General features: G+C 36.7%; 1 protein-coding gene across 1 annotated transcript in view; it reads left to right on the top strand.

Moving 5' to 3' along the window:
- The window catches only part of KIF14 (kinesin family member 14), a 66,908-nt gene that overhangs the window by 28,379 nt on the left and 16,259 nt on the right, over positions 1-22,270 (top strand). Inside the window, exons 16-22 of the mRNA XM_005540346.5 lie at positions 889-1,036; positions 1,810-1,962; positions 4,701-4,827; positions 9,564-9,657; positions 10,457-10,586; positions 14,993-15,093; positions 20,550-20,644. Coding sequence (XP_005540403.3) covers positions 889-1,036; positions 1,810-1,962; positions 4,701-4,827; positions 9,564-9,657; positions 10,457-10,586; positions 14,993-15,093; positions 20,550-20,644 — 848 coding nt within the window. The remainder of the gene's footprint in view (positions 1-888; positions 1,037-1,809; positions 1,963-4,700; positions 4,828-9,563; positions 9,658-10,456; positions 10,587-14,992; positions 15,094-20,549; positions 20,645-22,270) is intronic.

The following is a 22,270-nucleotide window of genomic DNA, read 5'->3' as shown; positions in this document are numbered from 1 at the left end:
CCTCAGCCTCCCGAGTAGCTGGGACTACAGGCGCCCGCCACCTCGCCCGGCTATTTTTTGTATTTTTTAGTGGAGACGGGGTTTCACCATGTTAGCCAGGATGGTCTTGATCTCCTGACCTCGTGATCCACCCGTCTTGGCCTCCCAAAGTGCTGGGATTACAGGCTTGAGCGACCACGCCTGGCCTCTTATTCTTTTTTTCAGTAAAATTGGGAATGGAAATTTCTATATAATGTAGTTACTAAAGCACTGATTTTATTGAGAAGAAAGAGTCTTTAGTTTTCTGTAATCATTGATGCTTTCTCTCCCATATATGGAGAAGTGACAAAGCTGATTTCATGTTTTGACTTATCAAAACATCAAATTATTATAAATGGTTTAAATTACATGATACAATCTCTACCTTCCCAGCTCTTCTATCATGTATTTTTAGTCATTTCAATATTTTCCTAACTTATGACCTAAACATAAAAACTATTGATATATGAAATATAGTTTTTGCTCTAACCAGTTTGTTTAACACAAAATAACCTTATTTTGTATTTACTATAATATTAACTATAATTTTACTGTACTGTTTATTATGACATATTTTTGCATAATTTATTTTCCTTAAGCATTAGAAAAATATATTTATTCAAATATCAGGCATCTTCAATAGTAACTAAGTTAGAAATAAGCAATTTTTCATCCTGTGTGTTTAAATTTTGAGTGTAAACAATTGTAGAGCCAGTGAAAAATTTAAAAACACTGTTGATAGAATGTCAGAAATTAAGTTTTAAGATTTAAACTTTTGTTCAATGGAAAACTTTTCAGTAGGATTAAGAACTATTACGATGTATAAAGAATTCTTAACATGTATCCTGTAAACATCTTGCTACATTGTAGACTCGAAGCAGAAATAAAAGAGGCGCAGTTGAAGGCAAAGGAAGAAATGATGCAAGGAATCCAGATTGCAAAAGAAATGGCTCAGCAAGAGCTTTCTTCTCAAAAAGCTGCGTATGAAAGCAAAATAAAAGCACTGGAAGCAGAACTGGTAAAAGGCAGAATTGGTTTTATTTATTTATTTTTTTCCGACAGTGTACGCCAAGTGATGTGTTGCCTATAAAGTTGATTATGTCCCTTTAAGGGAACTGGGAGAGATCAGAGATTAGTGAATCAAAGCCACAGTGAGTCTTGGCCCTCTTTAATTTTACTTTAAGAAATAAGTTGGAGCTCGGCATGGTGGCTCATGCCTGTAATCCCAGTACTTTAGGAGGCCAAGGTGGGCAGATTACTTGAGCCCAGGAGTTCAAGACCAACCGGGGGCAATGTAGGGAGACCGGTCTCTCCAAAAAGTTTAAAATATTAGCTGGGCGTGGTAGCATGCGCCTGTAGTCCTAGCTACTCAGGAGGCTGAGATAGGAGGATCACCTAGCCCAGGGAAGTCAAGGCTGTAGTGAACCTTGACAGAGTAAGACCCTGTCTCAAAAAAAAAAAAAAAAAGAGACAAGTTGGTGGCAATAATAGACAATGGCTATCGGAAGAAGAAGAAAAATAAAAAACTTCTGTCCTCTAGCCGCTTGAGTCATGGCTGTCTCCATGGTTTATTGGAAATCTTGGGTTCCCAGAAGCCCATTTTAGAGAATACTCTTAAAAAGTTTGACTAGTGGTATTTATTTTTAGTTAACCTGAATGAAGTGGAGAAGCTTTAATAGGGCAACTTTTCTATTAGTGAGTAATTTCTTGTACATTGGCTAAAGAAAGGGACTTTTGTACTTTTTTGCTACTTTTTTTGCCTGGGTTATTTTTTATTATCATTCTTTAAAGAGAGAAGAGTCTCAAAGGAAAAAAATGCAGGAAATAAATAACCAGAAGGCTAATCACATAATTGAGGAATTAGAAAAGGCAAAGCAGCATCTTGAACAAGAAATATATGTCAACAAAAAGCGATTAGAAATGGAGACTTTGGCTACAAAACAGGTAATTTTATTGTGTAACCAGTTTGCTCTATTCTGAGAAAAAGCTGAATTTTTTTCTTTTTCCAAAGAAGTTGCTTATGGTATGTTGACAGAAGAGAGCCAAATCCAGGTTTGTAGATGTGTAGATGAGAAAAGTACTTCTTGCCTGAAAGCTTGAATCCTGGTACTGCTCACAGATCTGCTCACACATCACACAGAGATTTTGAAAGAGACAGACTTCTTATTTCCATCTAGTTCCACTCCAGTTTTCTCTTTTTATGCATCTACAACTATCTGGTCATTGGTCATGCCAAGTAATTTAAATAACTGAAATAGTACTAGGGCACATCTGAGGAAGGAAAAAAGGCACAGCTCTTATACTGGGTCACATCCTGATGTCACAATGAAACATCTGCCTGTGGAAAGAGCAGCAAGCAGCCTGTTTCCAGAACTCACAGTAGGGCATTCCTTACCTCAGTCTTACGAGCTTAGGCACCTGCCTGCTTTTATCATGTCATTGAGGATAAAGGCATCTTTCATGGGCCTCAACTATTCAGTTTCACAAGCCTAAGGGATAAAACCAGAATGTTAATACCTTTAGGCACCTTACTGTCAACATTTTGGGCCATTCTTTCTATTAGTGGTTCTTGAAGGGTGGTCCCTAGACCAGCAACATCAACATCACCTTGGGAACATGTTAGAAATGCAAATTTTTAGGCCGGGCACGGTGGCTCACGCCTGTAATTCCAGGACTTTGAGAGGCTGAGGTGGGTGGATCACGAGGTCAAGAGATTGAGACTATCTTGGCCAACATGGTGAAACCCTGTCTCTACTAAAAATACAAAAATTAGCTGGGCATGGTGGCGCATGCCTGTAATCCCAGCTACTCAGGAGGCTGAGGTAGGAGAATCTCTTGAACCCGGGAGGCGGGTTTGCAGTGAGCCAAGATCGTGGCACTGCACTCCAGCCTGGTGACAGAGCAAGAGTCTGTCTCAAAAGAAAAAAAAAAAAAGAAAAGAAAAAAGAAATGCAAAGTTTTAGGCTGCACTCCAGAACTACTAAAGCAGAAACTGAGAGTGGGGCACAGAACCTATTTTAAGAAGCCCTGTGGGATGTTCTGATGAACACTAAAGTTTGTAAGCTCTGTTTTGCTTCCTTATATCTTAGTCTTAGGTTTTACTCTCTCAAATGGCAATTTTATTTCTCTTTTTTCCAAGTTTGTGAGGTCGGGGAAACCAGGGTGGGAGTTGGGGTGGAAGAAAATACTCCTAGTAATTGCAAAGTATTGGTACCATAATACAGTTATTATGGATCTACTAGTCAACTCACGGACACAAAGTGACTAGTGAACCACCTCAGAGAGGTTTAGGAGAAAAACATAGAACTGTTTAAATCTTGAAAAACAATTATTATTACTGGGATTATAATGCTTATTTGTGCTAAGCTAGATTTCTTGTATCTTTTAAATTTAACTTCTTTATTTAGTCAACAAGTGTTCTTGGATATGGCCTCTTTTTTTTTTTTTTTTTTTTTAACAGTTTGTCCTTTTTTTCTTCTTTTTTTCTGCCTTTTTTGGGTTTTCTTATTTTTAATTTATTTTTATTTCAGTAGCTTTAGAAGTACAAATGGCTTTGGTTTCATGGATGAATTATATAGTGGTGAAGTCTAGGATTTAGTGCACCTGTCACCTGAGTAGCTTACATTGTATCCAATAGGTAGTTTTTCATTCCTTGTCCTCTCCCACCCTCCTTCTTTCTGAATCTTCAATGTACATTGTACCAGGAGTACACACAGTTCACAATTTAGGTTGCACGCTCCTTATGAGAATCTAATACCTGATGATCTGAGCTGGAACCATTTCATCCTGAAACCAACCACTGTGCCCCTGTCTGTGGAAAAATTGTCTTCCATGAAAGCAGTCTATGGTGCCAGAAAGGTTGGGGACTGCTGCATTATACCACTCTATATGCCTTTGCATGCCCATAGCTTAGCTCTCACTTATAAGTGAGACCATGCTGATATTTGGTTTTCAATTCCTGAGTTACTTCACTTAGAATTATTGCCTCCAGTTCCACTCAAGTTGCTGCAAAAGATATTTCGTTTTTTATTGCTAGGTAGTATTCCATGGTGTGTGTGTGTGTGTGTGTGTGTGTGTATATACATATATATATACACATATATATAATATATATATACACATATATATACACACACACAAAACATATTTTCTTGATCCATTCATTGGTTGATGGACACTTAGGTTGATTCCATATCTTTGCAATTGTGAATTGTGCTGTGATAAGTATACACATGCAGGAGTCTTTTTGATATAATGACTTCTTTTCCTCTTTTTTTCTAGTTTTTTTTAACTTCTATCAATGGGAAGAAAAAAGATTAATTTATGTCATCAAAAATTCCTAATGATCCTGTTGTGGGGAAAATTATTTTATAAGGAAATTTTATAAATAATTTTTAAAAGCTTTTCATGTTTAATAAAACACATAAAACATGTTAACTATATAGGCTTAATAAAACATGTACTATAAAATGAGGTTTACTATAGTGTGTTATCATTATCAATCTTTTTTTAAAATAGGTCTTATTGTGTATATTTAAGTTATACAATGTTATGGGGTATATAAATTGTAAAATGGTTACTATAGTGAAGCAAATTAGCATATCCATCATCTCAATGTGGTGTTATAATTTCTCTATTTGCATATTCTCACATGTGGGTCTGTATGAATGAATGTCAATTAGGCTTTAGAAGACCATAGCATCCGCCATGCAAGAATTCTGGAAGCTTTAGAAACTGAAAAGCAAAAAATTGCTAAAGAAGTAAAAATTCTACAGCAGAATCGGAGTAATAGGGATAAAACTTTTACAAGTGAGTATGTGCTGATTTTAGCAAATATTTTCTAAAATTATGCATGTCATATGTAATATAATTACTAAAATGTTACCATTAGTTGCCTTTATATATTCAAAATATTTTATTCTATTTGACTTTTCTGGATCTAAATAAATTTGTATGAATGGTTGTTTTTGAATATTCAGTTTTTAGGATATTTATTATATCAATGCTTTAGACTGAATGTTTGTGTTCCCCCAAAATTAATATATTGAATTCATAACCTCCAAGGCAGTGGTGTTAGGAAGTGGGGGCCTTTGGTAGGTAAGTAAGTCATGAAGGTAGATCCCTCATAGATAGAATTAGTGCCCCTGTGAAAGAAATTGCAGAGAGTCCCCTCACCTCTTCCACCAAGTGAGGACATAGCATGAAGATGGTAGTCTGCAACCCAGAACAGGGCCCTCACCAGAACCTGACTGATGCTGGAACCCTGATCTCAGACTTCCAGCCTCCTGAACTGTGAGCAATAAATTGCTGTTGATTATAAGCCACCCAGTCTGGCAATTCGTTAGTAGTACTGCAACTGAGCAAATAGTAAGCAAAATTTCAATGTGCAGCATGTTCTAAAAAAAATATCTTATTCTAATTCTTAATCCTTGTTTTATATCTGTTAATAGTTGTGCTTCATCATGGATTACTTTGTTTTCTTTTTCACTTAGACACTTTTTTCTTAAGAGTTTTTTTTTTTAGCTTTACTGAGGTGTAATTAACAAATAAAAATTATATATATTTAAGGTTTACAACGTGATGTTTTTACATATATTGCAAAATGATTACCATAATCAAGCTAGTTAACATATTTATCATCTAACCTAGTTTGTTTTTTTTTTTTTTTTTTGTCATGAGGACACTTAGGATATACTCTCCTATTTCAAGTATACAATATCATATTATTAATTCTAGGCAACTTTCTGTACATTAGACCTCCAGAGTGTATTGATCCTGTATAACTGAAACTTTGTACCCTTTGACAAACATCTTCCTATTCCCCTATCCTATATTTCCTGGTAACCATCATTCTACTCTCTGTGCCTATCAGTTCAACATTTTTAGATTCCACATATAAGTGAGATCATATAGTATTTATCTTTCTATGTCTGGCTTATTTCACTTTTGGTGGTGGTAAAGTTTTCTAATAGATCATGTCATCTGTAAACAATTTACTTCTTCCTTCTCAGTTTGGATACCTTTATCTCTTTTTCTTACCCAACTGGTTTTGTTAGGGCTTCCAGCACTATGTTGAATAGAAGTGGTGAGAGTAGGCATCCTTGTCATGTGCCTGATCTTAAAGGAAAAGCTTTCAACTATTTGCCATTGAAGATATTAGGTGTGGGCTTGTCATATATAGCCTTTATTATGTTGAGGTACATTCTTCTATATCTAATTTGTTGACAGTATCATAAAAGGATGTTGTACTTTGTCAAATGCTTTTTTGCACCTATTGAAATGATGATATGATTTTTATCCTTATTCTGTTAATGTGGTATATCACATTTATTGATTTGTATATGTTAAACCATCCTTGCATCTCAGTGATAAACCCCACTTGATTGTGGTGTATGATCCTTTTAATGTGCTGTTGAATTTGGTTTGCTAGTATTTTGTTGAAGGTTTTTGGATCTATGTTCATCAGGGATATTGGCCTGTAGTTTTCTTTTCTTGTAGTGTCTTTGTCTGGCTTTAGTATCAGGGTAATGCTGGCCTTGCAAAAGGAATTGGAAATGTTCCTCTTCAGCTTTTTGGAAGAGTTTGAGAAGGATTAGCATTAATTCTTCTTTAATTGTTTGGTAGATTTCACCAGTGAAGGCATTAAGTCCTGTGAGACCTTTTTGTTTTTGAGACAGAGTCTTGCTCTGTTGGCAGGCTGGAGTGCCGCGATCTTGGCTCACTGCAACGTCCACCTCCCGGGTTCAAGTGATTCTCCTGCCTCAGCCTCCGAAGTAGCTGGGAGTACAGTTTTTGTATTTTTAGTAGAGATGGGGTTTCACCATGTTGGCCAGGATGGTCTCTACCTCCTTACCTCGTGATCCACCCACCTTAGCCTCCCAAAGTGCTGGGATTTTGCCCAGGCTGGAATGCAGTGGTGTGATCTCACTGCACCCTCTGCCTCCCAGGCTCAAGCAATTCTCCTGCCTCAGCTTCCGAGTAGCTGGGATTACAGGCATGCATCACCAGCTAATTTTTGTATTTTTAGTAAAGACAGGGTTTCACCATGTTGGCCAGGCTGGTCTCAAACTTCTGACCTCAGGTGATCTGCCTGTCTTGGCTTCCGAAAGTGCTGGGATTACAGGTGTCAGCCACCATGCCTAGCCAAGTCCTGGGAGACTTTTGATTGCACTTTTTTTTGGTACATTTCTGTGTAAAACACAGCATATTTTTAATATAATCTTTTTTTTTATTATGGAAAATTTTAACCAAACTATAAAAGTAGAAATTGCTGCAGTAAGCCTTTATATATTTATCCAACTTCAGTGATTATCAACACATGCTCAATCTTGTTGCCACTATCCTCAAACTCACTGCTTCCCTGGACTATTTTGAAGCAAATCCCAGACATCATATCATTTAAGGTGTACACACTTCACTGTGTATCTCTAAATTAGATAAGGATTCTCTTTTTGCTCTCCCTCTCTCTCTTTCTCTGTCACTCTTTTAAGCATTGCCATGATAACTATATTAATAATAATTTCTTACACATCAAACATTTACTCCATATTCATATTTCCTGGATTGTTTCATCCTTTTTTTTTTTTTTTAAAAAAACAACTTGATTTGTTTGAATCATGATACCAATATGATCTACACATTGTGTTTGGTAGATGTGCCTTTTAAGTCTCTTTTAATCTGTAAATTCACTCTTCTCTTTCATCTAATAATTTGTTGGAGAAATCAGATTATTTGTCCTGTAGAGGTTTTTTGGATTCTGGATTTTGCTGATTGTGTCTCCCTGGTATTGCTTAACAGGCTTCTCTGTTCCAGTGTTCCCTAGAAAGTGGTAGTTAGATCTATAGGCCTATCAAATTCAGGTTCAGTTTTTTAGCAAGAATACTTGGTAGGTATGTTGTGTAGTTTCTATATCTTCTTTAAAATAGCTTTTAAAATATTAACACTCTCTTTTTTTTTTTTTTTTTTTTCCTGAGACAGAGTCTTGCTCTGTCGCCCAGGCTGGAGTGCATTGGAGTGCAGTAGTGCAATCTCAGCTCACTGCAACCTCTGCCTCGTGGGTTCAAGCAATTCTCCTGCCTCAGCCTCCTGAGTAGCTGGGACTACAGGTATGCGCCACCACACCTGGCTAATTTTTGTATTTTTAGTAGAAACGGTGTTTCACCATGTTGGCCAGGCTAGTGTCAAACTCCTGACCTCAGGTGATCCGCCTGCCTTTGTTTCCCAAAATGCTGGGATTATAGGTGTGAGCCACTTCACCCAGCCAATACTCTTTGTATCTATTGCCAGAAATAAATACTGTTATTCTTCTGAGGGCCTAGATAGTGCCTTACAATGATTACTTGATTTTTTAATTCTTGTGAATAATGAGTTTATCCTTCTAAAAAGCTATTTTTAGTAGAGTATTGGTTATAAGTTTGCCTCAACAATATAGAAAATATTCATGGTAAAATCTTTTTTTTCTTTTTTGAGACAAAGTCTTGCTCTGTCACACAGGCTGGGGTGCAGGGTGCCATCATAGCTCACTGCAACCTCAAACTCCTGGGCTCAAGTGATCCTCTTGTCTCAAGCTCTCCCGTAGGTAGGACTACAGGTGCATAGGACTACAGGTGCATGCTACCTTGCCTGGCTAATTTATTTTATTTTCTAGAGATAGGGTGTCACTATATTGCCCAGGCAGGCCTTGAATTTCTGGCCTTCAAGTGATCCTCCTGCCTCAGCCTCCCAAAATGTGGGGATTATAGACATGAGCTACTGTGCCCAGTCAGAATCTTAAATTCAAATTAGGAGCTGGGTGTGGTGGCTCATGCCTGTAATCCCAGCACTTTGGAAGGCTGAGGCAGGCAGATTGCTTAAGCCCAGGAGTTCAAGACCAGCCTGAGCAACATGGCGAAACCCCATCTCTACAAAATATAAAAAAGTTAGCTGGGTGTGGTGGCATGCACTTGTAGTTCCAGTTACTTGGAAGGCTGAGATGGGAGGATCACTTGAGCCTGGGGAGGTCAAGGTTGCAGTGAGCCATGATCCAGCCACTGTACTATAGCTGGGGTGACAGAGCGAGACCCTGACTCAAAAAAAGGAAAGTGAAATTATGCACTAAATTATTTTTCTTTTTTATTTTAATGTCTTGACATACACACACATATATATTTTTTAATTTTCAGACAAAATACAAAAGGGCATGTTTCTATATAAGTAAGGCTATAGAATACCCAATATTTGAAAGAATTTAGAAATGAGGAAGAAATAAAAATGACATTAGAAAAAAAATTTTTTTTCTAGATATTAGAAAATAAAGCATTGTCTTTGGCTTATCTTTTTTACATCAACTTCAGTTTTCTTAAATCTTTCCACAGGCAAAAGACCTCATTTTACAGGAAAAATGTTTTATTTCACCAAATTACTCAAATATCATTATCCTTCTGCAATATAGAGTTAAAACCATTCATTTATAATCAGTAATTTTTTTTTTAGGAATTGTTTTGCTTAATGATATATGTTAGTGCCCATGTATGTATTTTGAATCTTTTCTGTGTGCTTTGTATTAGTGCAGACAACTTGGAGCTCTATGAAACTCTCAATGATGATTCAGGAAGCCAATGCGATCAGCAGCAAATTGAAAACATACTATGTTTTTGGCAGGTGAGTAATTAATTATCCTGATTATAAATGTTTTAAACAAGTTGGCCTTTATATCATTTAGTTTCTGTCTCTTTTTTTTTTTTCTGAGACAGAGTCTTGCTCTGTTGCCCAGGCTGGAGTGCAGTGGTGCAATCTGGGCTCACTGCAACCTCCACCTCCCGGGTTCAAGCGGTTCTCCTGCCTCAGCCTCCCGAGTAGCTGGGATTACAGGCGTGTGCCACCACATCCAGCTAATTTTTGTATTTGGTAGAGATGAGATTTCACCATGTTGGCCAGGCTGGTCTCAAACTCCTGACCTCGTGATCCACCTGCCTTGGCCTACCAAAATGCTGGGATTATAGGCGTGACCCACCATGCCCAGCTACCATTTAGTTTCTCTAAAGTCTGTTCTACAGCTGTAGGAAAGAGCTGGTATCAGAATCCGCAGTGAGACTTTACTGTTTCAGAGGTCATTCTGGAGTAAGAGAGATTTCAACAATTAACATACTAGTGTATTTATAAATAAAATAATTTTAGTTGTTTTAGTAATTTGCTAATTTTCTTTTGAGTTGAAAATGTATCAGTATTTCATTGTTCAAAAGGAACATACCTTATTAGAAATTTTTGACTTTAAAAAATTTTTATGTTATTTTTATATGTTATATACTTATATGATTATTACTATAATAAAAATACTTAACTGTGGAAAGACTTAATCAGTGGATGGAATTTTAAGGGAAATTATCTACCCCAGAAAACTCTTAATATAAAAGGGTATGTATGTTTCATGGTAAGCTTTTTTTGTTTGTTTTTCTTTCAGACATGATGTATCAGATAAAAGTAGTTCTGACACTTCTATTCGGGTTCGTAACCTGAAACTAGGAATCTCAACATTCTGGAGTCTGGAAAAGTTTGAATCTAAACTTGCAGCAATGAAAGAACTTTATGAGGTTTGGAATATTATTAAAATTTCTATAAACTTTTTAAAATAAAAAAGTATAAAAGTTCAAGTACCTGCTTTTGGTGAAATATATATATATATATAAAAGTGATATATTCTCTGTATAGAAAATTTGGAAAACAAAAGGCAATCTGTCAATTACCTAAACCAACCAGTATTAACAATTATATATATTTATTTTTACATTTAAATGGAGTTTTATTGGATTGTTTTAATACAGTTATAGGTACAATAGAGAAATTTAATAGTGGAATCTGTTGTCATAATTGTATATTTAAAAAATTTTACATTTAAGCTTAAGGAAAGAAGAAATTTGATAGACATAAATGATATTACATCGTTTGAAATGATCTTCCTAAGCCTAATATACCTTTTTGCATATTTACATTTCTCCGTTGCTGTGCTTTGAGTGCTTCCAGCTGCCTGCTGCCTGTTATAGTCACAACTAAAAAATCTCTGTACATAGTAGTTTTTAATATCTTATTTTCTCATATTTTCCAAAATGAAACTAAAAATATGAACTTTTTATTACACTCTGATGCTCACCAACAAATTGCTTGCCAGAAATATTGCCATTTACCAATGTTACCAGTTTGCATTTTACACATATATATGTGTGTGTGTATATATGTGTGTGTGTATATATTTCAAAAATATATAAATATATATTTTTATATATATATTTTATATAAATATAAAAAATATTTATATATATAAAAATATATATTTTTTGAAATAGAGTTTGCTCTTGTCACATAGGCTATAGTGCAATGGTGAGATCTCAGCTCACTACAACCTCTGCCTCCCAGGTTCAAGCGATTCTCTTGCTGCAGTCTCCTGAATAGCTGGGATTACAGGTGCCTGCCACCAGCCCCAGCTAATTTTTGTATTTTTTTAATAGAGACGGGGTTTCACCATGTTGGCCAGGCTGGTCTTGAACTCCTGACCTCAGGCGATCCACCCGCCTTGGCCTCCCAAAGTGCTGGGATTACAGGCGTGAGCCACCACACCTGGCCTTATTATTATTATTATTTTTTAATAGAGGCAGAGTCTTGCTATGTTGCCCAGGCTGGTCTTGAACCGCTGGCCTCAAGCAATCCTTTCACCTTAGCCTCCCAATGTGTTGGGATTACAGGCGTGAGCCATTGTGCGCAACCTGTATGTTTTTTTTTTGAGACAGAATCTCACTCTGCCCCCAGACTGGAGTGCAGTGGCGCAATCTCAGCTCAATGCGAGCTCTGCCTCCTGGATTCATGCTATTCTCCTGCCTCAGCCTCCCAAGTAGCTGGGACTACAGGTGCCTGCCACCACGCCCGGCTAATTTTTTTTTTTTTTTTTTTTTTTTTGTATTTTTAGTAGAGACAGGGTTTCACTGTCTTAGGATGGTCTCGATCTCCTGACCTCGTGATCTGCCCGCCTCAGCCTCCCAAAGTGCTGGGATTACAGTGGTGAGCCACCGTGTCTGGCTGCAACCTGTATTTTAATAACTAGTAAATCTAGGGACTTGGGATTTCACTGTTTTTTCTTTAGGGGTAAAGTATGTGTTCATGCTCTTTGAATTTTTTGTTAAATGAAATGTAGGAGATTAATATAGCTCTAAAAGTTATTTATATATTTTGATAAGCCTTTATATTTATCATACCCTTTTTTTTCCTAATTATATCATCTTTTTGTTGGTTTCATTTTGTTATACAGGCATTTTTAATTTGGTAAATTTGAATCCATCTATTATTCCAGAGATCTTACTTAAACATTGTACAACCCCTGCATTTTCTTTTAATTAAAAAAAAAGTTCACATCTTTGAATCACATAGAATTTATTATGGTGTTTTGTGAGAGGTATGAATTTAAAGTTTAAAGTTCATATTATCTAATTATCCATAAAATTATCCCTAAAATAGTTGCAGCATGTATTAAATTGTTGCATTGCTACTATTTGTAAAATATACTACCTTTAAATAATGTAACTCCGTATGGAACTATATACTATTTAGATCATTATAGTAATGAAGTTATCATATGGAAAAACTTAGAGGATGCTGCCAAATTGTAGCCTAACACTTCAATTGTTTAATGGAAATATGAAAATAAAAACAAAGTAAAACAAAGGAAAGCAATGAAAAGAATCATGATGAGATAAAAGCAATAATTAATTAGAAATTAATAAATATAAGCTCTTGTTCTTTGAAAAGATAAATGTGATTTTAGAAATGAGAAGTGGCATTTAAGTAAACATAAAGAAAACATTTAAAAATTATGTTACTATAAAACTTTATGGTAATAAATTTGACAATTTCCTACAAAGAAAAGACTTTTTAGAAAAAAGATAAATTATGAAATTTGACTTCATAGGTGAATAACCATGCAATAATTTGAAACATTAGTCAACAAACTGGCCTCAAAAAAAAAAAAAAAGTGTAGGAAAAGAAGGTGCTAATCTCAGACACTCTTATGGGTAAGCTCTTTTAAACTGCCAAAGAACAGATAAATCTTATTCTGTTTAAACTATTCTAGAACATAGCAATAAATAGAAAGTGTCACAGTTTATCTTATGCTAGAATAAGTGATTAAAAACAACACAAACAAAAACCACAAAAACTGAAAAGATGACTCAGAAGAGAATTACCAACCAGTCTTTTTTGTTTGTTTGTTTGTTTTTGAGACGGAGTCTCACTCCATCGCCAGGCTGGAGTGCAGCGGCGCGAGTTCAGCTCACTGCAACCTCTGTCTCCTGGTTCAAACAATTCTCCTGCTTCAGCCTTCCTAGTAGCTGGGACTAGAGTTGCACGCCACCATGCCCAGCTAATTTTTAGATTTTTAGTAGAGACGAGGTTTCACCACGTTGGCCAGGATGGTCTCAATCTCTTGACCTTGTGATCCACTCGCCTCGGCCTCCCGAAGTGCTGGGATTACAGGCGTGAGCCACTGTGCCTGGCCTACGAACTAATCTTAATATGAACACAGTTATAAAAATCCTAAAAGAAATGTTAGCAGGGTCAGGCACGGTGGAGGCCGAGGCTGCAGGATCACTTGAGCCCAGGAATTCAAGAACAGCCTGGGTAACGTAGTTTTTGTTTGTTTGCTTATTTGTTTGTTTTGAGACAGAGTTTCGCTCTGTCGCCCAGGTTGTAGTGCAGTGGCACAATCTTGGTTCACTGCAACCTTCGCCTCCCAGGTTCAAGCAATTCTTGTTCCTTGGCTTCCTGAGTATCTGGCTTACGTGCCACCACACCCAGCTAATTTTTTTTTTTTTTTTGTATTTTTAGTAGAGTCAGGATTTTACCATGTTGGCCATGCTAATCTCAAACTCCTGACCTCAGGTGATCCGCCTGCCTCGGCCTCCCAAAATGCTGGGATTACAGAGATGAGCCACCACACCCAGCCGACCCTGTCTCTTTTACCAAAAATCTGAAAATTAGACAGATGTGGTGGTGCATGCCTGGAGTCCCAGCTGCTTGGAAGGCTGAGGTTAGAGGATTACTTGAGTCCAGAAGGTCAAGGTTGCTCTGTAATCCCAGCACTTTGGGAGGCTGAGATGAGAGGGTCACTTGAGCCCAGCCTTCTCCCTACAAAAGAAAAAAAGAGAATTCTTACACCATGAAGAAGTAGGGTTTATGTCATAAATGCGAAGTATATTCATAATAGAAAATCCAAAAAGGCTGAAAGCAATCATACCAAAGCATTGACAATGTTTATGTGAAAATGATGGGTTTATGAGTGGTTTTAATTTTTTTCTTTGTGTTTATATGTATTAATAATTTCTAAATTTTCTACAATTAATATGAATTGCTTGTGTTTTTAGAACAACAAAAGTAGCGTGGAGGTCATTTGATTATTCTTGCTTTGATATATACTTTAAAACCTAGTGGTTGAATTAACCTAGCTTTAACTTACCTCCTACTTTTAACCATTCATTGCAATTTTTTACTTATATTTCTGTATAATTATACTGTCTCTGAATCAAGTTCTTTGTAGCATTTTGCTAGAACTGTAATTGTTATTACTTTAAATATGTAAAATATAGACTATAATCTTGATCAAGATATTCAACCAGGAAGTGACTACATCTTAACTTCGTCAGATTATTCTTTTGTGTCTCTCCTGAGGATTTTATTGTTTATGTTTTTACTATTCTTATAAATCTCAAGTTTATTATTCCTGAATTATTTAATGATTTCTATTGTTTTTATTAAAAGTAGATGTCTTTTAATATCATCCGTATCATCGTGTGATTGATAATTTGATCAGGAATGATTTTTTAGACTTATCAGATAATATATAATCTTGCTATTTTTATGGTTTAAATGTAACAAAGGATTTAGTCTTTTTTTTCTTAGTTACTAAACATTTTTTTCACCCCAAATTAACTGAAACTATATATTATATTTTTCTTAGAGTAATGGTAGTAACAGAGATGAAGATGTCTTTTGTGATCCTGAAGATGAATGGGAACCTGACATTACAGATGCACCAGTTTCTTCACTTTCTAGAAGGAGGTAAAGACATTTTTGTTAGTGGTTTTCTTGCTCTGTGTGCGCGCGCGCGCGTGTGTGTAAATTGTATATCATATATGTTATTTCCTTATTTTAAAAGAACCATTGTCATGATAGATGTCTGGATAGGAAACCCAGAACTATAAGAGGAATAATATGTTATTCGTCAAATTACAGCACTTAGGGCATTAAATTGTTTATTAGTCAGAAGAGAAACCAGATTTTCAGTGTTTCATCATGTAAGTCTTAAGAGCAACTTAGAGTAGCATAAATTAAATTTTCCGTAAAAATGAACAGTATTTAATTACTTTTAAATTACCCTTTCTCTGGCCAGGTGTGGTGGCTTACGCCTGTAATCCCAGCACTTTGGGAGGCCGAGGTGGGTGGATCACAAGGTCAGGAGATCGAGACCATCCTGGCTAATGTGGTGAAACCCCGTCTCTACCAAAAATACAAAAAATTAGCCAGGCATGGTGGCGGGCTCCTGTACTCCCAGCTACATGGGAGGCTGAGGCAGGAGAATGGTGTGAACCCGAGAAGTGGAGCTTGCACTGAGCTGAGATCGCTCCGCTGCACTCTAGCCTGGGCGACAGAGCAAGACTCCGTCTCAAAAAAAAAAAAAAAAAATTACCCTTTCTCAAGAACTTGGTATATTCTATGATATTTTCTTGTAAGGTACAGAATTTTAAATGCAGTAAACTAGTATGAACTCCACAAAAGAATAAATCATGGTGATAGACAACTTCTATATGTGACAAATGTTGCTTATTAACTCAAAACATAAAAGTCTTCCATGGTGAATAATAGATGCTTTTCAAGGAAAAACTAGTTCTGCGTAGATCTCAGATACTTAGATTATAGAGAGGCAAAATGGTATCTTGGAAAGGCCTTGGAGCCAATTTAGCCTCCTAGTTTGGTTTGGTTTTTAAGCAAGTATTTATTTGATGACTACTGTCTGCCATGCCCTGAGGAAGCAAAGATGAATACAAAATACTCCCTGTCCTGAAAGACCAGGAATTGGGGAAAGTAGAGGCAGGAGCAGTTGACAAAAACCTGAACTGAGGCCAGACAGAAGGATTTTTAAATGCAGTGAAGAGGAAAGTGGAGTTTATACATATTCAGGATGCAGAATCAATAGAATGCAGAGACTGGTTGTGGGGCTGAAGGTGTGAAGGGTGCTAGGATGACTCCTGGTTTTAAATTGGGTGACTGACTAGAGGAAAGTCGTGTTGCCTGAAATGGAGCATTTAAGAGGAGTTTAATTTTGAACATGAAGAACTTGAGATTCTCAGGGGACATCCAGGTGTATATTTGGTTTTAGAACTTTGGTGGATGGAGCTGGAGATTTTTTGGATTTAAGGGTCAATAGTATTTATCTGTCAGCAGAAGCATCATTGTTACTAAGAGCATTTATTAAATGCTTACTGAGCCTTATCTCACCTAGTACACACTACAAACCTATGAAGTAGATATTGTCATTACCCTTATTTTACAGATGAAAAAACTGAGAATTTAGAGAGGTTGAGTGACTCGTCCAAAGTCACAGAGCTGATATGTCTGGGTGACTCCAAAGCTCCTGATTTTCTTAACTGCTATGCCATATCGCCTCTCCATTGTATATGAAAGAGTAGCATCCTTCTGTTTAAGCTAATTGTTTTTTGTTTTCTTAAACTTCATTGCCTTCAGCTGCAGATCAGAATCCATTCGGGTTTCTAAATTGTTTTAGGCCTATAGCATTGTTTTTGACTTGGCTTATTTTAAACTCATTTATGATTTTCCTCAAAGAGATGAAACTATTTTATAGCAGCTTTCCCCCATTAGTTCTGCTTTATTGGTCATATGATAACCTCTAAGCTATGGAAAGAAATTGCTAATACATAGCAAGCATTATCCTGAATGAAATACAAAGCATATCTTTTACACAGAAATGAGCTCGTTGAGTGTAGGGAACATGTCTCTATCCCCTACAATATAGCATAGTAAAAAGGTCACAAGCTCTGATATCAGGGTCCTGGGTTCTAATCCATGCTCAGTGTGGTCATGTACAAGTGACATTACATCCCTAGCCTTCAATTTTCTCATCTAAAATGAAGACAGTAATATATACCTACTTTATAGGGATTTATTATTAAGATTAAGTGAGGTCCTATGTATAGAGCAGCTGCTGCTCCTGCTACTTCTACTATGACCACCATGATTGACAACATGGAACTCATGATGGTTATGTTGCAGAGTTGTTACGAGGATTAGAGATAGTGCATATAAAGCACATATTACACTGGGTGGGCATTCAATAAATGGCAGCTCTGATTATTAGTGGATGCTTAATATATATTGAATAAGATTAAATCTTAGAATACAGAGAAGCTGATTTCTGTCCAGTACCAGTAACAGATGGTAATATCTTCAAGTGATTTGTATTGAGGACTTGAAACAGCTGGCTTCTGGCACTGAAGTGAGCTAAATATGGTCCTTAGGTGAAATTGAGTAGATAGAGTTTGAGATATTTAAGCCAACTTAGAGTAACCCAAAAATTTAAACCAGACCAATAAATTCATCAGAGAATGATTTATGAATATCTTTGGATTTTAGGATTGCTAGTTTTGTATTATTTTTATTATAAACATTTTTTTTTTTTTTTTTTGAGACGGAGTCTCGCTCTGTCGTCCAGGCTGGAGTGCAGTGGTGCGATCGCGGCTCACTGCAAGCTCCGCCTCCCAGGTTCATGCCATTCTCCTGCCTCAGCCTCCCGAGTGGCTAGGACTACAGGCGCCCGCCACCATGCCCGGCTAATTCTTGTATTTTTAGTAGAGACGGGGTTTCACTGCGTTAGCCAGGTTGGTCTCGATTTCCTGACCTTGTGATCCGCCCACCTTGGCCTCCCAAAGTGCTGGGATTACAGGCGTAAGCCACTGCACCCGGCTATAAACAGATTTAAACTTTGTACATTTAGAATTGTAAATCACAATATAACCATTAATAATGAGCATTAAACTTTTAGCCTACTGGGGCCCGGCGTGGTGGCTCACACCTATAATCCCAGCACTTTGGGAGGCCGAGGTGGGTGGATCATGAGGTCAGGAGATCTAGACTATCCTAGCTAACACTGTGAAACCCCGTCTCTACTAAAAAATACAAAAATTAGCCGGGCGTGGTGGAGGGCGCCTGTAGTCCCAGCTACTCGGGAGGCTGAAGCGGGAGAATGGCATGAACCTGGGAGGCGGAGCTTGCAGTAAGCCGAGATCCCACCACTGCACTCCAGCCTGGGTGACAGAGGGAGACTCCATCTCTAAAAAAAAAAAAAAAACTTTTAGCCTCCTGTATGTTGGTAATTTACATCATATTTTCTGTTGACTTTTAAGTTAATAATTAGGGAATCAGCAGAAATTTAAAATGTTACCAAAAATCAAAACATCTCAGCCTTTTCTAAGATTTTCAAATTGGGTGTTTTCATTTCACAGAGATATTTTTGGATACTTCTATAATTTAAAAGTATCATATTTTTAAAAAATGAATTGCTCTTAGTCTGAGACCTTGTATATGAAGTTTCAGCCTTGTAAGAATGTTTATGACAGAATTCCAAACTCTGAGAATGCCTGCAGGTAATGGAAACACTGACAGATTCTTAATTATAGAACTTCTACTGGGCAATGATATGCCACAGTCGTTCTGCAATAAAATAGACTGGTTTGGCTGCCTCTAAATTTTGATATATACTGTTGACAGTTAAAAGTAAATTTCCCTCTGATGTTAAGTAAAAACTCTTTGAAAGTAATATGACAAGCATTTTACTTGGGTTTAAACATTGTTTAACTATGATATTGTTGCAAGAATACTTGTTTTCCTAGTTTAGACTTGCTGTAATAATATACTTTTTTTCACCGCTAAGTAGAAAAACTGTAATATTTGAGAATTGATATTTCCTTTCCCTTTTATCAGTCCTATTTCTGTGTTCTTGTAGGAGTTCATAGCGAAAATTTTATATTTGAAACATTTAGGCTACTAGTGATAGAATGCTTTGGCTTAATAATCTTTTCAACAAATAGTATTTTTCTTTGAGTGGCCAACTGTAGTACAGAGTTGTGTTAGGAAAAAATACTTCAAAGGATCCACTAAATTTAGATCTAGATCACTGCTCTGTTAGTTTCATCGACATAGGAATTAGAATTTGGGTTTAAAAAATTTATAGATGAATGGCAATATGGAGGTAGGCTGCTTTCTCCAGTAGCAGAAAGGGTGGCCTCCATTTTCAAGAAGCAAACAGAAAGAAAGAAAATAACAGCTTAGGCAGCCAAGCAAACTCAAAGCAGAAATTGGGGCATTTTTATAGGCTGAGGAAAAAGAGGTCAGCAAAAAGAGCAATTAGAGATAGAAACATTTCTTCCATTTGTACCACTGCTGCACTTCACAGGTATTATGCTTTGCACACAGTGTAGCAGATACCTACTTTCATGTTTATTTACCTAAATCACTTCCCTGTTTAAAATCTTTCCTTGAAACATTGAGTACACATGGACACAAAGAAGTGAATAATAGGCACTGGGGCCTATTTGAGGATGGTGGGTGGGAGGAAGGTAAGGATTGAAAAACTCTTTAATAACATCAGGTATTATGCCTGTTACCTGTGTGACAAAATTATCTGTAGACCAAACCCCCACAGCATGAAATTTATCCATGTAACAAACCTGCACATGTACCCCTTGAACCTAAAATCAAAGTTGAAAGAAAATAAATAAATCCCAACTCGGCCACTTAAAAAAATAAGATAAAATCCTTCTCTGGATAATTTCCTCAGGATAAAATCCAAGCTTTATTGACATACAAAGACCACCTCAAGCTGGCCCCTGTGCACCTCCCAGCCTCATCCCTTGGTGCTCTCTCTCTTACATTATAGGCCACAGTCCTTCTGAACCTCGTTTGGTTCATTGCATGTACACTACTTTCATTTATCAAGTCTTCCTGTTGCTTGTGCCTGTTTCCCAAGCCTGCCCTCTGTTTGGCTAAGTTTTACTTATCCTTGAGGGTCACTGCTCCAAGGAGGCCCCCTGGCTTCTTGGGCCAGGTGAAGTTTTTTTATAGAGTCTACCACAACACTCTATGCCTTCATCACATTCATTACTTTATTGTCATTATTTGCCTAATTTATCTCTTTGGTTCCGGACTTTAAGCCTAGTGAGCCCAGAAACCAGGTTTGCCACATTTTACCACAATATCCAGAGCCTGTAAATAGTAGTGCTCAATAAATATTTATTCTGTTTAATTAACTATCTGCCTAGAACAGTGCCTGTAAATAGTACAATTCTTGCTCAGTTAACCAAATGAATTTTTCCTTGGATGAAAATTTTTAATGAAAAACACACACATGAATGTCCATTTTCTTTAGAGAACTTATAAGTAGTCTTAATAATATTATTCCATGTGGTATAGAACTGCTAATCTTATGGTTTGTCTTTTTTCAGGAGCAGGAGTTTGATGAAGAACAGAAGAATTTCTGGTTGTTTACATGACATACAAGTTCACCCAATTAAGAATTTGCATTCTTCACATTCATCAGGTATTTTTTTCTTCACATTTTCTGCACGGCGAGAAAAGCATTAAGTCCTTGTTCTACCATTACATTTTTTCTTGTCCTTGTGCAAATCATTTCATTTCCTGGAAGCTTCCGATTCCTCTGTAAAATTCCTTTCCACTTCAAAAATTCTGTGCTCTGTGATTTATTTCAAAACCTTTTAGTAGAATAGCTAATTCAAATGTGGAAGATGTGTTCGTTCCAAAATGTATGAGAATATTACTTCCTTACAAGTGAAAAAAGCAAAGTGCAGCAGATTATGTATTTTATTCTATCATTTGTGTGAGGAAGAGAAAAAAGAAGATGTGGACATAGGTGCTTGTAAATGAATAAGATCTCTCTGGAGAACTACACCAAAACCCCGAAGTGCTGGTTGTACATGGCAGCATGGGGATGGAGACAGGACAGGAAGGAAGGCACCCTTTTCACTGCATACCCTTTGGTTTCTTCTGAATTTTGCATAATGATCTATGTATCATCTATCCCAAAATTATTTCAATTTTTTAAAAAAAGTTAAGGAATTATTCCTGTAAATATTTTGTACCGATATTTATTATAATGTTATTTTAAAATGTAGGAGGAGAGGATACACTGTAAATTGTATATGTGTAACTACCTGTAATAATTACAATTTAAAAATTACTACCTGCTGGGCCAGGCAGCTGCATGACTGGTAATCCTAGCACTTTGGGAGGCTGAGGTGAGTGGATCACCTGAGGTTGGGAGTTCTAGACCAGCCTGACCAACATGGAGAAACCCGGTCTCTACTAAAAATACAAAATTAGCTGGGCGTGGTGGCGCACGCCTGTAATCCCAGCTACTTGAGAGGCTGGGGCAGGAGAACCGCTTGAACCCGGGAGGCAGAAGTTGCGGTGAGTCGAGATGGCGCCACTGCACTCCAGCCTGGGCAACAAGAATGAAACTCCATCAAAAAAAAAAAAAATTACTACCTGCTAACAATAGATTACTATGCAGCAATAAAAAAGAAGGAATGACTGATTCACACAATAACCTGGATGAATTCCAGAAACATAATGTTGAGTTAAAGAAGCCAGATCCAAAAGAGTGTATACTACGTGATTCCTTTTATATGAAGTTTAAGGACAGGCAAACTAAACTATGGTGACAAAAGCCAGAGTAGTTTAGAACTGAATAGTGGTTACCTCTGTTGGGAGTTAGTAACCCAGAAGAGGAAACCTGTTGGGATGGGATGGTGGAAATGTTGTATACGTTGAACTAAGTGGGGTTTACATACGTACGCATATATAAATCAGCTGTACACTTTAAGATCTATGCACTAAATATGTACACATATTTAGTAAACAAAAATTTTAAAATAATTATGTAACATAATACCTATTTGATAAAGGTTCTAATAGAATATGAGTAGCCATAAAAGGTATTATATCTCATCTTGACTTAAAATTTTAGAAATTAGGGTTTCTTTTAGGAAGATAATTGTGATCCTACTACTTATTTAATCGAAGGTAGATTAAAATATGCTGTGGGTTTTTTATTTACCAGCAAAATAAAAAGATATATATCTGTGGTAGCAACTTATTTATTTGGTATTATCTGAGTAAGATACTTTACAAAAATAATTTTAAGGGA

Source organism: Macaca fascicularis, chromosome 1 (genome assembly GCF_037993035.2).
Source record: "Macaca fascicularis isolate 582-1 chromosome 1, T2T-MFA8v1.1".
Taxonomy (NCBI): domain Eukaryota; kingdom Metazoa; phylum Chordata; class Mammalia; order Primates; family Cercopithecidae; genus Macaca; species Macaca fascicularis.
The sequence above is the reverse complement of the archived record's forward strand: the minus strand, read 5'-3'. Positions and strand labels throughout refer to the sequence as shown.